This window comes from Hypanus sabinus, chromosome 19 (genome assembly GCF_030144855.1).
Source record: "Hypanus sabinus isolate sHypSab1 chromosome 19, sHypSab1.hap1, whole genome shotgun sequence".
Classification (NCBI taxonomy): Eukaryota; Metazoa; Chordata; class Chondrichthyes; order Myliobatiformes; family Dasyatidae; genus Hypanus; species Hypanus sabinus.
Window position 1 is genome coordinate 74713342 of NC_082724.1, and position 22311 is coordinate 74735652.

Here is a 22311-nt window from a genome sequence, read left to right on the forward strand (position 1 = left end):
TCATGATGCTAAATTCCCCTTTAGTCAAATCTATTAAGTCCATATTGTGTCTATAGAAGAAACTGCAATTTAAATGTAACTTGTGAGTGTGATGAGGATATTACATGCAAAGTTTGGTCTAACGTACCTGTTTATAGTTGATTTGAAACCTGTGAGTAGTGCAGCTTTGTAACGTGTCCATCAGTTACTTTTATATGTAGAAAAGGCTTTAGTTCAGGGCTTTTGTGCAGTCGAAGTAGAAATACCTACTTAATCTTGCAACTTCATCTTCCCCCAGCCCTCTCCAATTCCAGTAAAATCTGTTCTAGGATAGTATGTTACACTTGCAGCCTTTACTCCTCATATCAGATGGGAAACATTTTTTTTTTGATGATTTAGAAAATAAAAACCTCTAGAGCAGGAGTTCCTGAGCTGGAGTCCATAAGACCCCTTGCTTAATGGTATTGGTCCATAAGCCAAAAAGGTTTGGGAACTCCTGCTCTAGAGTTAATCAAGACTTTGGATGGCATACATTGAAAAATCCATGAGGGAACCCTTGAGTACCTGGAATCCATCCTCCAGTACACTTTGATCCTACCACTAAACATATCTTTACCATTCCCCCTCTCTCTGGCTGGGATTGTTCCCTCTGTGATCCCCTTGTCCATTCATCCCTTCCCCCAGAACACCCCTGAAAATGGCCTAAGTTCTACATTGGTCCATACACCATTTAATCACCTCCATTTGGGTCCCCAAGTAATTCTTCCAGGTGAGGCAACACCACCTACAAATCTGCTGGGTTGTCTATTGTGTTTGGTGCTCCCAATGAGGCTTCCTCCTGAGACGACCCCCCATCCCCCTGTAAATTTGGGAAATGCTTCATCGAGAACCTCCTCACCGTCCATCACAAGCAGGAATTCTTATTGGCCAAACATTTTACTTTTCCCATTCCTGTTCTGACACATCAGTCCTTGGCCTCTTGTGCAAAGTTGAGGCTACCCCCAGTTTGGAGGAACAGCATCTGTCTGGGTAGCATCCAACCTGATGGCATGAATATCAATTTTAACTTACAGTAATCAAATTCCTCTCCACCCACTTCCTCCATTCCCCACTCAGACCATTTACCTCTTCTCACCTGACCATTACTCCCTCCCCACCACCTCCCCTTCCCTTTCTCCTATGGTCCACACTCCTCTTGGATTCCTCCTTCTACAGCCCTTGACCTTTCCTAACCAACTGGCTTCACCTATCACTTTCTAGCTAGCCTCCTTCCCTCCACCCCAATTTTTTACTTTCGCATCTTCCCCCTTCCTTCTCAATCCTGAAGAAGTGTCTCAGCCTGAAACATCAACTATCTATTAATTTCCATAGATGCTGCCTGACTTGCTGAGTTCCTCCAGCATTTTCCAGTAAGTTTTGATGGATTTAATGTCTCTTGAAATCTCAATGATGAGTATTGTTCTAGATGGATCATTTTGCATACATGCTCTCAGCCAGGTAGTGCTGGTATAGGAGGACCAGAGTGTTTACCTTTTGGGTCAATGTATACAGTTGTTGCTTCTTGAAAACCTGCATGAGCAGAAGCCGGAGCTTTCTCTTTTTGCAATTTGCTTATCTGATTTTAGCACAACTCTACTTGCTGAGATTTGAAATAAACTGTCTTTTGGCCAGCTGAACTTAAGTCAAAATGACTGTGCAATGGATGGGCATATTGCTTCACCTTGGTGTCAAAGGTTTATATCACCTTTGAGCATTTTTTTGTTGTTGCAATTGTAATAAGCTGGTATTGATGTAGTGGCCTACAGATGCTCACTGATGAAAAGCTATCAACAAACTGGAAATAGAAAGAGCACTAAGGATGATCCAACATGTTAGCAAATGTTCCGTCAAGACTAGTGACCCAGAAAAGCCATTCAGCCTTTAGGAAGTTAGCAGCATGTTTGCATGTGACGAGCTATGAAAGAAAGTAAGTTGCTGAGGCTAATATTTTGATCCTGTAAGTGTTTTTTATGTTTGTTTTCTTTGACGCTCATTGTTCACAGTCACGGGAGCAGCGGAAGATGGAAGCCATCATGCAGGTTTTTGAGAACTTAGAGAAAAGAAAGAAAAGACGTGAGCAGGTGGTTGAGCGCACTACTAGTCACCCAGGCGGCGATGCCAATCCGGAGACTCCAACCACAGATGTGGAGGAGGTGAAACTGGAACCTGCAACCGAAGAAGCACCCTCCAGTGGGGCAAGAACACCACAGCCTGTGCTTTCAGGGGTAAGCACACGGCGAACTTCACAGTTAGGGGTAAGCAGAGCATTAAATCGGCAAATGAGCTAATACAGCATGAGGAAAGATATTGTTGATGGTATAATCTGAGCAGTAAAGGTTTGGACTTTTCTGGTGCTAATTGTTTAATTGTCAGTGCTTCATTTGGTTTCATTTTGCTTTAATACTTGTAAGTATAGGAGTACCCAAGCTAATTTTATTCTGTAGTTCATTGCTAGGGGTGTAGTTAGTTATAAGTGAAGATGGCATGCGGGATGATTAGTAGCCATTGCACTTCATCTCTTCAGCGGAGTGAAAAACGTTGAATCTATTCCACATCGAGAGGGAATGAAGCTCACTTTTCAAACTCTTGTAAATTGACTCATTTTTGATTACCTTGATCCTTGGACAGCCATAAAGTTAATATGATTTGTAGGAAAAGTTTAAGCTTGTGAAGTTATTAAGCTTTGATGTCTTGTGAACTGTAATTTTAGTGACTGGGAATGGGTGAGAAAATATTCCACTTTTGCAATGGAGAATTTAATTTATCTTGCACCCTAGATTGAATAAGCATCTGATATTTTAAAAAAACCTTATGGATAGAAATTTTTTGAAAAATGATGGTGAATCTAGAAGGCATAGTTATCTTTTTTGTTAAAAGAAATGCACAAAATTAATGTGGAAGACAATACAAAATATAGCTTATTGCTTCGCATTTGTGGACGTCCTCTTACTCATATTTACAGTTCAGTTTTATAATTTTATAACAGGTGATATGTCAACCTGCACTTACCTAATGATTTCCAGATGTTAATCTGGTGCTCTAGTAACTTGATCATTCTGTTTTCCAACTGTAACTTGTGATAGATGCATGAATATGCTGGTAGTGTATCTTGCATGAACTTATCAAGTTGTAATTGAAAATGATGGTCATTCTCATCAACTTCAAATGCTAAGACTCTTCCCACATTTGCTTCATGACCTATTTACAAGGTTTTATGTCCTTATTTGAGATTTTCAGCTTAAGCTTTTTGCTTTTCCATACATCGGTTATTAATAAAGTATATCTATTGGATGTGTAAATTATATGCATATAATATACCACAAGTAATTATCACATTATAAAATGTTAGTACAGTGCCTAAATCAAGTAACTAATTTGATTTTTTGATCACGTATTATATAATCTGCTTTAGATAAAATGTTAGTACCCTGTCTGAATCAAGTAACTAGTTTGATTTGTTAATCACATATGATATGATCTGCTTTAGGTTTATTATTTTTGTTTTGCTCCAAAGTGAAAATGTACACACATTTTCTGAAGTTATGGCTTACAGTGATGTTTTATAAGCTGAACAAAAAGCCTTGAATTAAGTTTACAATATTTTTATCCAATTCTTAAATCTTATACCACAACAAGATTGCTACTTAAGACCACTCATATTATTAATGTTAATCCAGTAATGTGACAATGAAATGGCAACTCATTTTCTGTTCCTTTCACCCACGTACCTCCCCCCACAGACTTCATATTCTTCTTATTTTCTAATTTTTCTATTATTTCTGTCATTTTTGATTCTACGTTAGCAGGTCAGACTGATATCAAGAGGCAGACTTGTCAGGTAGTAATAAAATCAGAGAATTGCAGTAAGATGCTTCAAGGAATTCATGTATGATTCAGCTGCAGAATCCATACACAAAGGAATAAATGACCTACAAAAGAAATATCAAGGTGGATTTTACTAGTCTACCAGAAAACATCTTATTTTCAAGACCCCCTCCACAAGAAATATAGGTTTAAAGTGAATGCATATATTTTTCATGTAAGACTATAAGTTGCCACCTTGCTACATGTGGAGAACAATATTTAGTTGATGTCACAAACAGGCTCAGTGCTTTTTCTGTGAAGAAGATGAATAAGCATCTACTTTCTTAAAAAAAAAAGCACCTCGTGGGCAAAATGCAGAACATAAGCTCAAATAAATAAGCTTTAATTTTGTTGCTGGCATAAATGTAAAGGATGATTGGAGGATATGACTCAAACATAAATCTTAGCAATTGGAAACAAATAACTCAGATTTCCACTGAGGCTGGTTTTGTTCAGTTTCTCTACACATTCATGTGTATGGTGAAAACTAGCTGGTGCAGTATAACATTTCGCGATTATGTAGTATTCAGGTTGACAGGAGCTAGATAATTTTAAATCTGTGTAACTGACCTGAACTTCAGGCAGGTTATATGTTTGGCAGTTGGTCTCCAGTTCAACACTTTAAATGAGGTGGGGGAAAGAATTAAACTTACTGAAAAGACCGCCAAGTGAAATTGAGTTCCTGTTTCAGATTTGAAGGTGATGCTATAAGTAGTTTTAAAGCATTCATATTTTCTGTACTTTGAGCCGACTTCAGATCACAGTTGATCTTGGGTAGAGTTGCGAAGTACTGGTCAGAGTACCAGTCCTATTGATTCATATGTTCCTTTAGTATTAAAAGATTCAGAAGATGTCTCCATCGAAGACTGTTCCCTCATATTCTTCTGGATGAGATGTATATGTGCAGAAGAAAAAACTGATGTTGTCTATATATCATCCAAATCAGATATAGTTCTCTTTCCATTATGTGTTCCATATCCCTTTGAACTTGATAATGCTATAAAATAATGAGGTTTTTGCTTACAAGTAAATTTTTTTGAGATCAAAGTATTCATATTTAATCAAATTCATTAGTATTGTGCAGAATTTACATTTCCACACAAGGCAGATTAATTTGATTAAGAGAATATATGCATATCTTAATCTTACTAAAAATTAATTTCCCTGACCGTTCTATGTTTTGAACTTGATGCATTTAAGTAGAGAAGAAATAAATCAGATAACTTTATGACACTGTCCTCCAGTGTGGATAGCATGAGGGAAAACAAAGGGAGTAAACAGGCCTTTGCACTCAGTCAATCTAAATGAAGATACAGAGCCAATTCTAGTTTCTTGGCAGTTCTTTTGGTCTGATTACAATAGGTTATGTTCTTCAATTTTTACAATATGTCATGAGTTCATATTATAAAAACAATTGTTGGGAAAGGTTTTGACTTTTTGTATGCATGCTTGGAGATGAGTTTTTACTTTGGTTAATCATCCTACGTCTTTAAAATAGGAGCAAGTTTCTGAGAAGCCTGCGAAGCCTCCTGCATCAAAACCAAACAAGCCACGACCCAAAAATCGTTTCTCACGCTATCGCTCAAGTTCAGCACAGCGATTACGTAGACAACGACAAGCCAGCAGCCAGTCAGAGCCAGCACCAGTGGTAGCAGTGGATGAGGGGGCAGCAGGGACCATGGTAACAGAAACCACATCTACGGAAGGCGTGCCAAGTTCAGGAGCTCCAGGAGTAGAGACCACAACAGGCACTACAGTTGTCTCCCAACCAAACCGAACCAGTGTCAAGTATCCTAAAACTAAAAGGGTAAGTGTGAATGTACATGTGATCTAGCACATTTGCATTGAAGAGCTTGTTTATCATTAATGGTCCTGTAATTCTTGGGCAGTTTCTTAAACAATTTTTATGAATTGGGTAAATTTTAAATACATTTATAAAACCCGATGAAATGAATCAGCATATCTTCAGTGTTTGGCCCGGGGAGAGTCTTGGCAGATGAGACTATCTTGAATGGAAGATAGTTGGGTTGGAGGGCCTGTTTCCATGCTAGATTTGATTTCCTATGATTCTAAGATATCCATTACATAAGTATACATTACAATTGGAGCTGTGAACCACATAAGACCATAAGATATAGGAGCAGAATTAGGCCATTTGGCCCATCGAGTCTGCTCTGCCATTTCATCAAGACTGATCCTATTTTCCTCTCAATTCCAATCTCATCCCTTCTCTCCGTATCCCTTCATGCCCTGAACAGTCAAGAATTTATCAACCCTACCTAAAATGTATGTATAAAGACTTGGCCTCCACAGCTGCCTGTGGCAAAGAATTCCACAGATTCATCATTTGGGTAAAGAAATTCCTCCTCATCTCCATCCTAAAGGGAAGCCCCTCTTTTTTGAGGCTCTTAGACCATCGGAAACATCCTCCCCATCCACCTTATCAAGGCCTTTCACCAGTCATTAGGTTTCATTGAGATCACCCCCCATTCTTCTGACTTATAGAGCTAGCCAATGCTCTTCAAATTCAACCCCTTCACTACTACTAAAGTACATGACTATACACCTTGTGACACTAGTCAATCTGCCATTTCTTTGCTCATTCTGCTAATCTGTCTATCCTTTTATAGCCTCTCTACTTGCACAAAACTACCTGCTCTCCACCTATCTTCATATCGTCTGCAAACTTTGCAACAGAGCCATTAGTTCCATCATCCAAATCATTGATGTGTAACGTAAAAAGAATTGACCCCAACACAGACACCTGCGGAACACACTAGTCACCAGTAGCCAACCAGAAAAGGCTCCCTTTATTCCCATTCCTTCCCTCCTGCCAATCAGCAAATGTTTTATCCATGCTAGAATCTTTACTGTAATGCCACGGGTTCGTAGCTTGTTGAATTGAATTTACTTCTTACATACTTTACACATAAGGAGTAAAAGTCTTTACATTATGTCTCTGTTAAAATATGCAATTTATAGTAATTTGTAGTAAAATAGTATGTACAACTGGACGGTCAATATAGCATAGGAATACAATTGTATCAGCATGAATTAATCAATCTGATGGCCTGGTGGAAGAAGCTTGTTGGTCCTGGCTTTTATGTTGCAGTACTACTTCCCAGATGGTAGCAGCTACCATCTGGTTGGGGTTACTGGGGTCCTCAATGATCCGTTGGGCTTTTTTACATGCCTGTTTTTTTTTTAATGTCCTGAATACTGGGAAGTTCACATCTACAGATGCACTGGGCTGTCCGCACCACTCTCTGCAGAGTCCTGCAATTGAGGGAAGTACAGTTCCTATAGCAGCTAGTGATGTAGCCAGTCAGGATGCTCTCAATTGTGCCCCTGTAGATAGTCCTTGGGACCTGGGTACTCATACAAAACTTCTTCAACCATCTGAGGTGAAAGAGGCGCTATTGTGCCTTTTTCACTATATAGTCGGTATGTACAGATCACGTGAGATCCTTGGTGATATGTTGCCAAAGAACTTAAAGCTGTTCCTCTCAACCCTATATCTATTGATGTCAATAGGGGTTAGCCTGTCTCCATTCCTCCAGTAGTCAACAACCAGCTGCTTTGTTTTTGTGACATTGAGGGAGAGGTTGCTTTCTTGACACCACTGTGTCAGGGTGATGATTTCACCTCTGTAGGCTGCCTCATTATTATTTGAGATTAGGCCAATCAATGTAGTATCGTCAGCCATTTTAATTAGCGGGTTGGAGCTGTGGGTGACAATACAGTCATGGGTATACAGTGAGTAAAGGAGGGGGCTCAGGACAGAGTCCTGGGGGGCTCCTGTGGAGGCGTAGAGGTGAGGGAGCCTACTCTTACCACCTGCTGATGATTTGACCGCAAGTCCAGGATCGAGCTGCACAAGGCAGGGTGAAGGCTGAGGTCTCTAAGCTTTGTGTCAAGCCTGGAGGGAATTACAGTGTTGAATGCTGAACTGTAGTCAAGAACAACAATCTCACATAAGCGTCTTCCTTCTCCAGATGTATAAGGATAGTGTGTAGGGCTGTGGCTATTGCATCATCTGTCAATTGGTTGTGTCGGTAGGTGAATTGTGGAGGATCCAGTGTGGGTGGTATCAAGCTGCAGATGTAGTCCTTGACCAGCCTCTCAAAGCATTTGCTTATTATTGAGGTGAGTTCGACAGGATGCCAGTCGTTCAGACTTTTTAGGTACAGGGACAATAGTGGATGCTTTGAAGCAGGAGGGCCCCCTACACTGGGAGAGGGAGAGGTTAAAAATATCTGCAAACACACCTGCCAGTTATGCCACGCATGTCCTGAGTACCTACGCCGGTTCTGCAGCTTTGCAACTGTCCACTTGTTGGAAAGCCCTGCATACTTCAGCCTCAGAGATGACCCAGGTGCAGGTCGCTTTGGCGGCTCTCCTCGGGCTCAGTCTTGGCAATATTGAACCGAGCATAAAAACAATTTAGCAGATACAACAGGGATTTTTAAGAGCCTCTTAGATAGGTACATGGTGCTTAGAAAAATAGAGGGCTATGCACTAGGGAAATTGTAGGTCGTTTCTGGAGTACACAAGATTGTGGGCCGAAGGGCCTATAATGTGTTGTAGATTTCTATGTTTTAAGTTCTCATCTGGGAGAGAGGGCGCAATGTTGACAGCACCATTGCACTTTGTTTTGAAGACTGCGATGGTTTGCATCCCTTGCCATTGCCTTGCATGTGCTGTTAGTGGAGATGTATGTCTGGATCTTGTCTCTGTATTATTGTTTCACTGCCTTGATGGCTTTGTGTAAAACATAGCTGTATTTCTTGAGTTTCTGTTGGTTACTGGCAATGTAAACACTGTCTCACACGATAAGTGCTGCTCACTTGGGACTGTTGATCCAGGGTTTCTGTTTTGGAAAGTCCCTGACCGATTTTTAGGGGACAATATCCTCAATGCACTTCCAGATGAAGCCTTCTAAATATCCAAGTTCGCAGCGTCAACCAATTCTCCTTTGTCTACCCTGCTTGTTATTTCTTCAAAGAATTCTAACATTTGTCAGGCAAGATTTTTCCTTCAGGAAACCATGCTGATTATGGCTTACTTTATCATGTGCTTCCAACTGCCCTGAGTTCTCATCCTTAATAGAAACATTAGAAAACCTACAGCACAATACAGGCCCTTTGGCCCACAGAGCTGAGCCGAACATGTCCCTACCTTAGAAATTACTAGGCTCACCTATAGCCCTCTATTTTACTAAGCTCCTTGTACCTATCTAAAAGCCTCTTAAAAGGGTCTCTCAAAAGACCCTATCGTATCCGCCTCCGCCACCATTGCTGGCAGCCCATTCCATGCATTCACCACTCTCTGAGTAAAAAAACTTACCCCTGACATCTCCTCTGTACCTACTTCCCAGCACCTTATCCCGCTATCCCTGTTACTATTGGGCGGCCTATAAAAAAACATTCAGTAAAGTCTTTACATTACATTATGTCTCTGTTTAAATGTGCAATTTGTAGTACACCCCATTTCCAGAAAAGTTGGGATATTTTCCAAAATGCAGTAAAAACAAAAATCTGTGATATGTTACTTCATGTGAACCTTTATGTAACTGACAAAAGTACAAAGAAAAGATTTTCAATAGTTTTACTGACCAACTTAATTGTATTTTGTGATGGCTGCAACACACTCAACAAAAGTTGGGACAGAGTTAAAATAAGATTGAAAAGTGCACAGAATATTCAAGTAACACCAGTTTGGAAGACTCCACATTAAGCAGGCTAATTGGTAGCAGGTGAGGTATCATGACTGGTATAAAAGTAGCATCTATCAAAGGCTCAATCTTTGCAAGCAAGGATGGGTCGTGGCTCACCCCTTTGTGCCAAAATTTGTGAGAGAATTGTTAGTCAGTTCAAAACGAACATTTCCCAATGCAAGATTGCAGAGAATTTAGGTCTTTCAACATCTACAGTACATAATATTGTGAAAAGATTCAGAGAATTCAGAGACATCTCAGTCGGCACTGCCTAAGAAACTGTCATGCTACTGTGACAATTATAGCCACCTGGGCTCGGGAGTACTTCGGAAAACCATTGTCACTTAACACAGTCCGTTGCTGCATCCAGAAATGCAACTTGAAACTGTATTACGCAAGGAGGAAGCCATACATCAACTCTATGCAGAAGCGCCGGCGAGTTCTCTGGGCCTGAGCTCATCTCAGATGGACCGAAAGGCTGCAGAACCGTGTGCTGTGGTCAGATGAGTCCACATTTCAGCTAGTTTTCGGAAAAAACGGGCGTCGAGTTCTCCGTGCCAAAAATGAAAACGACCATCCTGATTGTTATCAGCGAAAGGTGCAAAAGCCAGCATCTGTGATGGTATAGAGGTGCATCAGTGTCCACGGCATGGGTGAGTTGCATGTATGTGAAGGTACCATTGACTCTGAGGCGTATATTAGGATTTTAGAGAGACATACGTTGTCATCAAGTCAACATCTCTTCCCGGGACGTCCATGCTTATTTCAGCAGGACAATGCCAGACCACATTCTGCCCGGGCTACATCAGCGTGGCTTTGTAGACACAGAGTGCGTGTGCTTGACTGGCCTGCTGCCGGTCCAGATCTATCTCCTATTGAAAATGTACGGCGCATCATGAAGAGGAGAATCAGACGACGGAGACCATGGACTGTTGAGCAGCTGAAGTCTTATATCAAGCAAGAATGGACAAAATTTCCAATTGCAAATCTACTACAATTAGTATCCTCAGTTCCAAAACGATTAAAAAGTGTTATTAAAAGGAAAGGTGATGTTGTGGTGACCCATTTCCTGGCACATCCGAACCGACTCACAATTAGATAGCCTACGGGGGTTTGCGAGCACAGAGCTTTGGAGCCTCTGCGCCATGGGGGGCAGGTTGAGGGAGGCTTAAAAGTGAGGCTGAAGATTTCGAATAAAGTTTTTTCCTTCGACTGCAGTTACCGACTCCGTGTCGTAATTTTAGCGCTGTGTGTAGCACACCGCTACAATTGGTGACCCCGACAGTCCAAACGATTTTTGGACCAGAAATGACCGACACCGCCTCTGTTCATGCAGTTTCGTTGAAACTGCCGGGTTTCTGGACACAGCGCCCGAACCTATGGTTCCAGCAAGCCGAAGCCCAATTCCACGTTCGCCAGTCGGTTCGGATGTGCCAGGAAATGGGTCGCCACAATGTAACACAATGGTAAACATGCCTCTGTCCCAACTTTTGTTGAGTGTGTTGCAGCCATCAAATTCTAAATTTGTGTATATTTACAAAATACAATTAAGTTGGTCAGGAAAACTATTGAAAATCTTTTCTTTTTATTTTTGTCAGTTAGATAAAGGTTCATGTGAATTACCATATCACAGATCTTTGTTTTTATTGCATTTTGGAAAATATCCCAACTTTTCTGGAAATGGGGTTTGTAAATAGTATGTACAACTGGACGGTCAATGTAGTATAGGCGGCCCAATAGTAACAGGGATATCGAGCAGCAAATAGGGGACCAGATCCTGGAAAGGTGTAATAATAACAGAGTTGTCGTGATGGGAGATTTTAATTTCCCAAATATTGTTTGGCATCTCCCTAGAATGAGGGGTTTAGATGAGATGGAGTTTGTTAGGTGTGTTCAGGAAGGTTTCTTGACACAATATGTAGGTAAGCCTACAAGAGGAGAGGCTGTACTTGATTTGGTATTGGGAAATGAACCTGGTCAGGTGTCAGATCTCTCAGTGGGAGAGCATTTTGGAGATAGTGATCATAATTCTATCTCCTTTACAATAGCATTGGAGAGAGATAGGAACAGACGTTAGAAAAGCAACCCTTCTGTATCACCTGCCTATTCTCCCTCTCGCACTGTCTACAAGCTTTCTTTATTTCTGAGCTGACCTCTTCCCCAGTCTCTTCAGTTCGGTTCCCACCCCCCAACAATTCTGGTTTAAACTGTCCCCAGTAGCCTTAGTAAACCTCCCCGCCAGGATATTGGTCCCCCTGGGATTCAAATGCAACCCGTCCTTTTTGTGGGGTCACACCTACCCCAAAAGAGGTCCCAGCGATCAAGAAATCTGAATCCCTGCCCTCTGCTCCAATTCCTCAGCCACGCATTTATCCTTCACTTCATTCTATTCCTATTCTCACTGTCGTGTGGCACAGGCAGTAATCCCAAGATTGGCGGGTCTAACCAATGTATAAATGGCCACATCGGGAGCACTGGAAACTGACATTATTATACATTGGGAAGACCCGCCACAGACTGGGAGACCGTTTCGCCGAACACCGGCGCTCAGTCCTCCAGCAGTGGCGGGATCTCCCTGTGGCCACACATTTCAATTCCACAGCCCACTCCTACTCCGATATGTCTGTCCATGGCCTCCTCTACCGTCAAGATGAGGCCACGCACAGGTTGATGGAGCAATACCTTATCTCCCACCTCAGTAGCCGCCTACCTGCTGGCATGAACATTCAACTCACAGACCTCCGTTGATACCCCTGCCCCCCCCCCCCCCCTTACCCCATCCCTATCTATAATTTTAGTCTGGTTCTCCTTCTCTCTGTTTTCCCCCCTTTCTAAATAGAGTCAAGTTGGGAAAAGGGGAAGTACGACGAGATCTAGGTGTTCTTGTACATCAGTCAATGAAAGCAAGCATGCAGGTACAGCAGGCAGTGAAGAAAGCTAATGGCATGCTGGCTTTTATAACAAGGGGAATTGAGTATAGGAGTAAAGAGGTCCTTCTGCAGCTGTACAGGGCCCTGATGAGACCCCACCTGGAGTATTGTGTACAGTTTTGGTCTCCAAATTTGAGGAAGGACATTCTTGCTATTGAGGGAGTGCAGCGTAGGTTCACAAGGTTAATTCCCAGAATGGCGAGACTGTCATATGTTGAAAGATTGGTGTGACTGGGCTTGTATACACTGAAATTTAGAAGGATGAGAAGGGATCTGATTGAAACATATAAGATTATTAAGGGATTAGACACGCTGGAGGCATGAAGCATGTTCCCGCTGATGGGTGAGTCCAGAACTAGAGGCCACAGTTTAAGAATAAGGGGTAGACCATTTGGAACAGAGATGCGGAAAAACTTTTTCACCCAGAGACTGGTGGATATGTGGAATGCTCTGCCCCAGGAGGCAGTGGAGGCCAAGTCTCTGGATGCATTCAAGAGAGAGTTAGATAGAGCTCTTATAGGTAGTGGGGTCAAGGGATATGGGGAGAGGGCAGGAATGGGGTACTGATTGTGTATGATCAGCCATGATCACAGTGAATGGTGGTGCTGGCTAGAAGGGCCGAATGGCCTATTCCTGCATCTACTGTCTATTGCTAGACCAACCCCTGCCCCCCCACATCCATATCAGTGTAGGGAGGTTTGGGAAACTCTTCATCAATTATTGGGGAGTTTGCATAAGCTAACATGTACCACACCCCATTTCTGCATTCCTTGACTCTGTACAACATTCAGTGGTTAAATCCCCTTCCTGTTTCTTCACTGATTATCTTTCTGTTCTCCTACTTTGCCAAGGAGTCCTCCAACTAAGCATAACGTCCATGTCTGGCTCTGGGTCCACATGTACCTCTTGTCTAAGAGGTGAAAGGTGATTTCAGTGGAGAATTTTGACAGGCCCTTGCCCATCTTCTGGCTTCACCCAAAAAACTGGCACATTTGGCATCTTATTCTCCACCATAGCCACCAAGAGGTCAGCCAACATGTGCTTCCCTGGTAGCCCCAATTTCCTTTGGAAAACTCCGTCTCCAGGCATCAGTTGGGAGAGCCCAATCTTCTAATCATATCATCTCTCATTTCCTTGATTCTGCTTGGTAGCAGATACCTCTGCTGGTTCATAAGCTTTTTGCAATTCCCTCCTCGTGTCAGACACATACTTAAGGTAGGTCTTATGTGGCAAGTCTTCCACAACAATCTCAAAACAGAGGTCTACAGGCAGTCTTGCTTCACATCAAACATCAAATAATATGGTGAGTATTCAGTTGCTTCATTCTGTGTACAGTTACAGTGGTGGATCAGATGTCCAGTATGCTGATTCCATTTGCTTTTGCAGATATCCAGAGTTTCGAGTTGGTCTAGCAATGTCCGGTTGAGTCTCTCAGGCTGGGGATCACCTTGAGGGTGATAAAGTGTAGTCCTTAACTTCTCGACTCCATGCATTTTCAGTAACTCGTGTATGAGTTTACCATCAAAATCCCTTCCCTGATTGCTGTATTTCCCTGCCTGAGAAGGCCATAGTGAATGAAATGCTTTTCCTGTAACACTTTGGCATGGTGGATGACCATTAATCCTTTGTAGCGAAGGCTTGAGCATATCTGATGAAGTAATACCTTGCCAGTGTTGCTGGAATCAGGCTCTATGGAGAGGAAATCCATACATACTAGATCAGATGACCCTGCAGTCTGCAAATGAGATAAAGGAGCAGTTCTTGTAGGTAGCGTCTTCCTCTGAATACATTGAATGCGCAACTTACGGTTCTCTTCTACCTCAGGCTTCATTCAAGGCCAGTAGAACTAGTCTTTGAAAATCCATAGGTCTTGTCAATCCCCAAATGACCTGAATTATCATAAAATCAGCTGGAGTCTGTCACCTTTTGAGCTAAAGTACCCCACACACAAATTGGAGATCCTGGCATTGAAATGGACTATAGTAGATAAGTTAAGAGATTATTTATATGGTTCCAAGTTCAAGGTGAGGACAGACAATCCATTGACTTTTATCATGATTTCAGTGAAATTGGATGCCACAGGCCCCCTAAGCCCTCTCAGCAGGCGTCTGTATAAAATAGATAAGGCTTAGAAGGGCATTCTATATCGATCAGGGTCAGGACACAGGGTTGAGACCTTCAGTTTCTGTCAGCTGGAGCTTAAATCTGTGCCCTTTCATGCTAGTCATTTCAGCTTGGGGAAAAAGCCTCTGACTATCCACACGATCAAAGCTTCTCATCATCTTAGGTCACCCCTCATCCTCCATCGCTCCAAAGAGAAAAGGCCAAGTTCACTCAACCTGTTCTCATAAGGCATGCTCCCCAATCCAGGGAACATCCTTGTAAATCTTCTCTGCACCCTTTCTATAGTTTCCACATCCTTCCTGTAGTGAGGTGACCAGAACTGAGCACAGTATTCAGATGGCTTTTCTCTTTTCTCCTTCAGAGGTTGAATCAAAGAGTGACTCATTTTGGAGTAGTTCTTCACAATCCTCCTATAGTACCCACAGAATCCAAGGAATGAGTGTAGAGCACTCACATTCTTGAGCCTTATCCATGTGGTCACCACCTCTATGTTTGGGTCTGTAGCTACTCCTGTGAGACTTGTGTGCTCAACGTAGTTGACAACCATCTTGCAGAACTGGCACTTGCCCAGTGACAGTTTCAAATATCCACTTTCAGGCAGCCTAACACCTTCAGTAGCCTCATTTCATGCTCTTCCAGGGTGAACCCAAATGCTGAGATCATCCAAGCACACTAGTATCTCAAGCAAGTTCATGTCCCCAACAGTCTTCTCCATGATACTCTGGAAAGTAGCTGGTGCTTCTGATGTACCCTGGGGCATCCTTTTAAACTGAAAGAATCCAAGTGGACATACGAATGCGTCTTTTCTTTGTCATCTTCACTCATGTGTATCTGATAATACCTACTCCTTAGGTCCAGCACACTGAACCACTTCACTCCACTCAGGCAAACCAGAGCGTTCTCCGTCGACGGAGCAGTATACTGGTTGGGGACTGTACATCAGCTCGGTTTCCGATAGTCAACACATTCATACATTCCTATACTCCTTCCACCACTATGGGTGACGCATTGGGTCTCATGACTCAGTGATAATCCCAGCTTCCTTCAACTTCAGCAGATGCTGCCGAATGTCCTCCACCTCTGCAGGTGCTATTTGCCAAGACCTTTCTCTGAAAGAGGTGTCTTCTGTTACTCAGATAGTGTGGCAAGTACTCTTGGAACAAGCCAGATTGAACTCATCAGTAAAAAAGACATCTTCAGACTTTTAACATCTTCTCCGTCAGTCTGCTTTGCCAACCTCCAGGTACTGGGAAGTCACCGAAGTTAAATGACTTAGCTGTCAACTTTCCTGATCCTGGAAAACTTGACATTACAGAAAACGATGAGCCAAAGCAGGTAAGCAGGACTCTTCTTCGTGGTCTTCCAGAGCATCCACCAGGGGAGCCTTGGCACCAGACCTTCTTGAAAATTTGAGGTTTCCTGTCACTCTAGCTGCTTCCCCAGGCCTTAACAAGACTGTTTTGGACTTGGCGTACCTCATTTGTGCTCATCATTCAGCTTAGGATGGGCCTGCACTTTCTCAAAAACGGCTCTGACCACTGGATGAATGGCTATAATTCTCTACTTGCTGGCTTCACTAGCCTCCTCACAATAGGAGTATTTGTTCCCACAACAATTGGAACTTCGCCCTTCTTGACTGAGTCCAGACAGACCAATGCTAATGTATCAAGGACCTCGGCTATTCCTATATCTGCCTCCGAAAACTCCAGCTTCAACGACAAGTAACCATCATATGGATAGTCATCAGAACTAAGGCCCCAGAGCTCTAGGGCACTGTGGTGTCAATGGTGAATGCGTCAAATACCGGTTGTAGAAGGATCTGTGCAGCCGAGTTAGCCGAGAACCTGCCTCAAGTATGGCTCAAGCATAAGTACCCTCAATCCTTAGGGATACACTGGAGCTTGGTCCCACTAAGCCTTCAGGATTAGGGGCTTGCACTTTAGTGTTTTCATTGATGCATTGATTGGAACATGTTCCCTTGAGATGCCAAACCATTTCCTCACTGGGTCTCTCCGAGGTTTCCCGACTTCACTTTCTGTTTAAGTAACTGTTGGTTCATTTTCCAAAGGTTTTCTTGTCCTTCACGCTCATGCCTGAAATGTCCCTCCTCACCACTCTTGTAACAGACAATACCGGTTGTCTGCCTTTTCAAGGGACCCCATTCAACAGCAGCCCTCTGTTTACTACGTTCCATCAGTGGATCTGGCTCCCTATTGGCTTTGTCATGCTTGGCAGCACCAGTCAATAGCAACAGAGATAACTCGGCTCTCAATTCTTTCACGAAATCCTGTAAAACCTCTGCATGTGGGACATCAGGGGTCACTTCAGCAACAGCGGCTACTACCAAGGATTGTGTCCTGCAGGTGGAGGCCTCCTGCTCCTCTGTCATATTTTCCTCTTTTCTTTCTTCTCTGATCTGCTCAAACGAGGGAGGGGAACACGTCTTACGAGACATTCAGAGGCTTAAAGCAATCACTTCGCGTGACTGTGCATCTTTTGCCAGTTGGTCCATCCTTAATTGATTCACATTGATTGAATGGCCTCTTTACACCGCAAGCAAAGCAGCTGTCTCTCTGGCTGAAAAATGTAAGCAGAAAGTTTCTCCCAACATGCTCCTAAACCCTGCCATAAACTCCATTGGATGTCCCGACGTGATAAAAACACTTCCTAATGCTTGTTGAAAGTAGCAAGAGGTTCTCTGCCTTCAAGGAGCTCACCACCTCAGCAGCCACTTTTTAGACTGGTCTTTTCACATTATCAGAGCACTGCCATTCATCCAGCATCCAAGATGTCTGCTCCACCCATGTTCTTCCTCCCCATCGGGGGTGGGCATCACTCATGAGAAAATGGTCAGCCTACGATAACCTTGACTTTCTGCCGGTGCACTTTGCCATTTATCCATCAGGGATGTAATTGCTGATACCAACTCAGAATTTTCACCCCTTGCTGAAGGACTCATTAGACCTTACATGTCAGGTGACTCCTTCCCTTCACTCCACATAAATAAGAGCAACTGGTCGTTAAAGTGTTTGCCCTCGGCTACAGGAAACTCGACTTCTAATTCAGCACCCTCACCTGCACTCCCCTCTTCTCTGAAGGTTGGACAGCCCATGGCCCCACCTCTTCCAGAACCCAAATGGTACCTGGCAAATCCACTGCCATCATGTCATCACTAATCTGAACTAAAATGATATCTTTGCCTACCGTTTGGTCAAACTGCCATTCCATGATCATAACTTTCCCTGATATTTTAATGGTACTTAAAACCCTAATCAGTAATTCACCTGGGATGTGGATACCCATCCTGCTCAGAACACAAGCCTTACTTACAGGTAATCTCATTGAATTGTACCAATACTTAATCCCTGCAATGTCCATAACCATGTATCTTAATCATTTTCCCAGGCAATAGTTTACCATGGGCTTAAACATAAAACCACTTAATCCTTAGAAAAATTACACAGTATTCAACTATTTCATTCTGTGATAATGACCCCACATGAAACCACTTTTTACTGGGTGTATCAAGAGTTACAGCTCGTTAACCCGTTGCTAACAGCCACCGAACTCAGCCGTGAAAAAAATATCTTCCTCAGACTCTGTGCACCTCGGGTCAATATGACTTGGGTCCTGCCAAACCTGTGAGGTTGGGATGTCTCACCTACCCAAACCCCATGGTGTATGAATACTGTGTAATTTACTACTCCCATGCAATGGCCTGTCGGCAAGAAATGACATACCATACACTGCATACAATTATAAAAAAAAGGGTATTTATGAATGTTAACTTAATCAGTTATTAAAGATGAGAGAAAAAAAAACAAAGGGGCCCATCATTATTAAGTAGTCCAATGTGCACAAGTTGGAGCTAAGATCTTCCAAAGCCCCTGTGTCCAATGTACTCATGGTGCCTATTCACCGATCCCCGGTTGAATTTCCCCTCTTGGGTTGCATCAGATTGCGCCTTCCTGCCAGATTGAATCTTACGGCAGATTCTCACAAGTTTCTCCTCTTTCCATCTCCCGCCGAGAAAAGCCTCGATCCACCTCAGTACCTGACACAAAACCTCTCCCCCAGCATTCTCTAGGACCTCCCCAATTCCACCATCGAGGGATATAGTGAGAGGGCAGGTGTATGGGGTTGAATGGGATCCAGGCTCAGCTGTGATGAAATGCCAGAGTGGATTCAATGGGCTGAACGGCCAGATTCTGCTTCTATATCTTATGGTCCCCATAGAGAATACTCCATACTACTCCACCCTCATCAATTATCTTCATGATCTCTTCAAAAAAAACCTCAAATTTACATGATATGGCCTCTCCTGTACAAAGCCATGTTAACAATCTTTAACGAGTGCACGCTTTTTCCATAGGAATAAAAACCCACCAATAAAGAAAATCGATGTCACTTTCTTTTGTTGTAAATGGCATGGCTTTTACCTCCAGCATTTCAAGAGTTGCTCCAGATCAAGTCAAGTCACTTTTTATTGCCATTTCAACCATAACTGCTGGTACAGTACACAGAAAAAAGAGACGTTTTTCAGGACCATGGTGCAACATGAAACGGTACAAAAACTACACTGAACTATGTGAAAAACAACACAGAAGAAAAAAACTACACTAGACTACAGACAAGAATAATAGACACGACAATGGGTACAGTAGAGGGCAGTTGGAGGATAGCGCAGTAGGAAGATGGAGTTTAATCTGGACAGGTATGACGTCTTCACTTTGAAGTTTGAGCGGACAGTGTGCAGTAATTGGCAGGCCCTTTGGAGCACTGATATACCATGTGATCTTAAGATGCAGGTTTACAGCTTCCTGAAAGTGACAACATGGGTAGATAGGTTGGTAAAGAAGGTAAATATGGCATGCTTGCCTTCATTGTGTGGGTGTTGAGTAGAAAAGCAGATATGTCATATTCCATACATACAGTATAAAGCTTTTTGTCTTGCCACGTTGGAGTGTTGTGTGCAGTTCATTGTATTTCAGGAAGGACGTGGAAACTTTGAAGAAGGTGCAGAGGAGGTTAATCAAGAGTGAGAGCTAGACAAATTTGGATTGTTTTCTGTGGAGTATTGGAAGCTCAGAGGCAATGTGGTAGAAGTATAAAAATGATAAGAGTCATAGACAGGGTAAGTAGCTACAGGTTTCCCCGCTATCCAAAGGTAGAGCGTTCCTGTGAAATGGTCCGTAAGCCGGAATGTCGTATAATGAATAAGCAATTAACATTTATTGATATGGGGAAAAATTTGTGAGCATTCCCAGACCCAAAAAATAACCTACAAAATCATGCCAAATAACACACAAAACCTAAAATAACAGTAACATATAGTAAAAGTGGAATGATATGATAAATACACAGCCTATATAAAGTAGAAATACTTTTCTGCAATCACTGCAGCACTGTCTAGCATAGCGAAAATCTCACTACGTAGCGTATAATCTCACTACGTGGCATTACTAGCGTAGCAGAAGCACTCTCTCCAGTAACCTTTAAGCTATGAAGCTGCCAAATCAAACCAAATAACACATAAAAATACACAGCCTATATAAAGTAGGCTTTATACTGTATGTACAGTATAAAGTACAGTGCACTGTATGTACAGTGTAGTTTCACTTATCGGAATCTGGAAGACAGTGAGCACACTGATGGGTGTGTTAGGCTGAGTCTTCGGAGGTTCGGGTGGTGGGAGAGATAGGAGACTGGGGTGTTGTGACATCTCACCGTCATCTGTTTCCATTAGGGCTGGCAGGTCACTAACATCTTCTATGTCTGCCTGCCTCAATGTTGAAGATCGAGGTTCGTCGTCTGCTGTGGCTGATGTGAAAGGCTTGGAAAAACCTTCAAGCTTTTTCAAGCTTGAGGCTTGACTGCTTAGCCTTGTGCGTTTTTCTATCATACAGTTTTTTGAGTGCACTCAAACCATCCTGCAAATATTCCCTAAACCTACGTACCCTTTCAAAATTAAAGTCATACTTTTCTGCAGTCATTTTAGCGTTGTTGCAGCAAAAATCTCACGTAATTGCTTCATGTTCAGTTCCCAGACGACTTCACTTTGGGGCCGTTCGCTACTACGTTCAGTTTCGATTGTTATCCTTTCCTCTTGCAAATGCATCAGCTCTTCATCTGCCAGTTTCTTCTATCGAAATAAATGTCATGCTCGGCAATTGTTTTCCAATAAATTGCAGTTTTGTCACAGTTAAACACTTACATGACTAACTACCTTCTGTAATTATTTTCTTCAGTTCAGCTGGGAACTTTTCGGCAGCTTCAGTATCAGCCGAAGCACTCTCTCCAGTAAACGTTAAGCTATGAAGCTGCCCTCGCCTCAGAAACCAATCAAACCACCCATGACTACCTTTAAATTCCACTTTTGCAACACTTTCATCACCATCATCCAGTGCTTTCTGTTTCAGCTTATTAAAAAGACTGACTGATTTCTCAAGTATAAGATAACTTAAGTATAAGAACACCATGCTTTGTATAGCTAACAATCCACTCAAGCAGTAGACTTTCCATTTTATCTATTATTTGATGCAGACTAAAGGAGACCACTTTGCTACGAGCAGAATCAGCAGTAACATTGGCAGCTTTCAAGATTGTTTCTCTGCGTGTAAATAATGCGAAAGGTGGATGCAGGCAAGTTCAACACGCGGACAATGTCCTTACTTCATTCACCACAATCAAAATGCTTAATTATGTCTAGTTTTACGCTAAGTGTAACACCCTATGAGCTCCTTTAGGCTTTTCCGATACCTTAGAACTCATCTTGCTAACAGACGCTCAGAGTAAATCGAGATAAAGCACAGATGCTCACAGGCACGTGCTTAAGCAATGGTGGCTAGAATGCAGTTCTGGGGGAGGAGCTTGGCTGCTCGGGGTGCGAGCTGCCTTTTTTCGTAAAAGTGAAACACTTGTGTTAGTGAAAACAGGTAACTAATTTAGGTCTTTCGAAAAAGCTATGTGTCATAAAGCGAACATTTGAAAGACGGGGTCCACCTGTACTCTTTCCCAAAATGAAAACATCAAATATTGGAGGGCATAGGTTTAAAGTAAGAGGCAAGGAAAGTTTCATGGAAATGTATGTGGTAAGTTTTGTTGTGATGGATTGGGCTGTATCCGCTGCTTTTCTGTTTGTGGACATGAATGTTGCCACTAACAGGCTTTGATGCAACAGATCAGGATGCTGTCCTCTGTGCATCTCCAGAAACTTTCCAATCTACACAATCTTCGAAGAAATTAGAGGTGCTGTTGTTGTTCCTTCTTTGTGATGACTCTTGAGTGCTGGTTCCAGGACAGATCCTCTGAAAAGCTACTGTCCTTCACTACCATCATACCATTAATGATCACCGGCTCACGGGCCTCTGGCTTCTTCATTTTATAAACCATTCAACCAGATTTTCAGCCTTCCTCCTATATGCAGATTTGCCAACAACTTTGATTTGGCCGACAACAGTGGTGTCATCAGCAAACTTGCATGCAGTGTTGAAGCTCTACTTTACTACACATTCAAAAGTATAAACTGAATAGTGCGGGTCAAGCGGAGTATTTGGATTTCCAGAAGGTGCCATATATAGGGTTATTGCATAACATAAGAGCACATTGGATTTATAGTAACATGGATATATGATTAGTTAACAAATGGGAAATGGTTTT

At 42.5% G+C, this 22311-nt stretch overlaps 1 protein-coding gene across 14 annotated transcripts in view; it reads left to right on the forward strand.

Annotated features, from left to right (window-relative positions):
* setd5 (SET domain containing 5) overlaps positions 1–22311 on the forward strand; it is a 215040-nt gene that overhangs the window by 122758 nt on the left and 69971 nt on the right. For 12 of the 14 annotated variants that reach the window (XM_059944770.1, XM_059944763.1, XM_059944761.1 and 9 more), the window contains 2 exons: positions 2022–2273; positions 5381–5689. In XM_059944770.1, coding sequence (XP_059800753.1) covers positions 2022–2273; positions 5381–5689 — 561 coding nt within the window. The remainder of the gene's footprint in view (positions 1–2021; positions 2274–5380; positions 5690–22311) is intronic. The other 2 variants (XM_059944773.1, XM_059944774.1) reach the window with 2 other exon arrangements.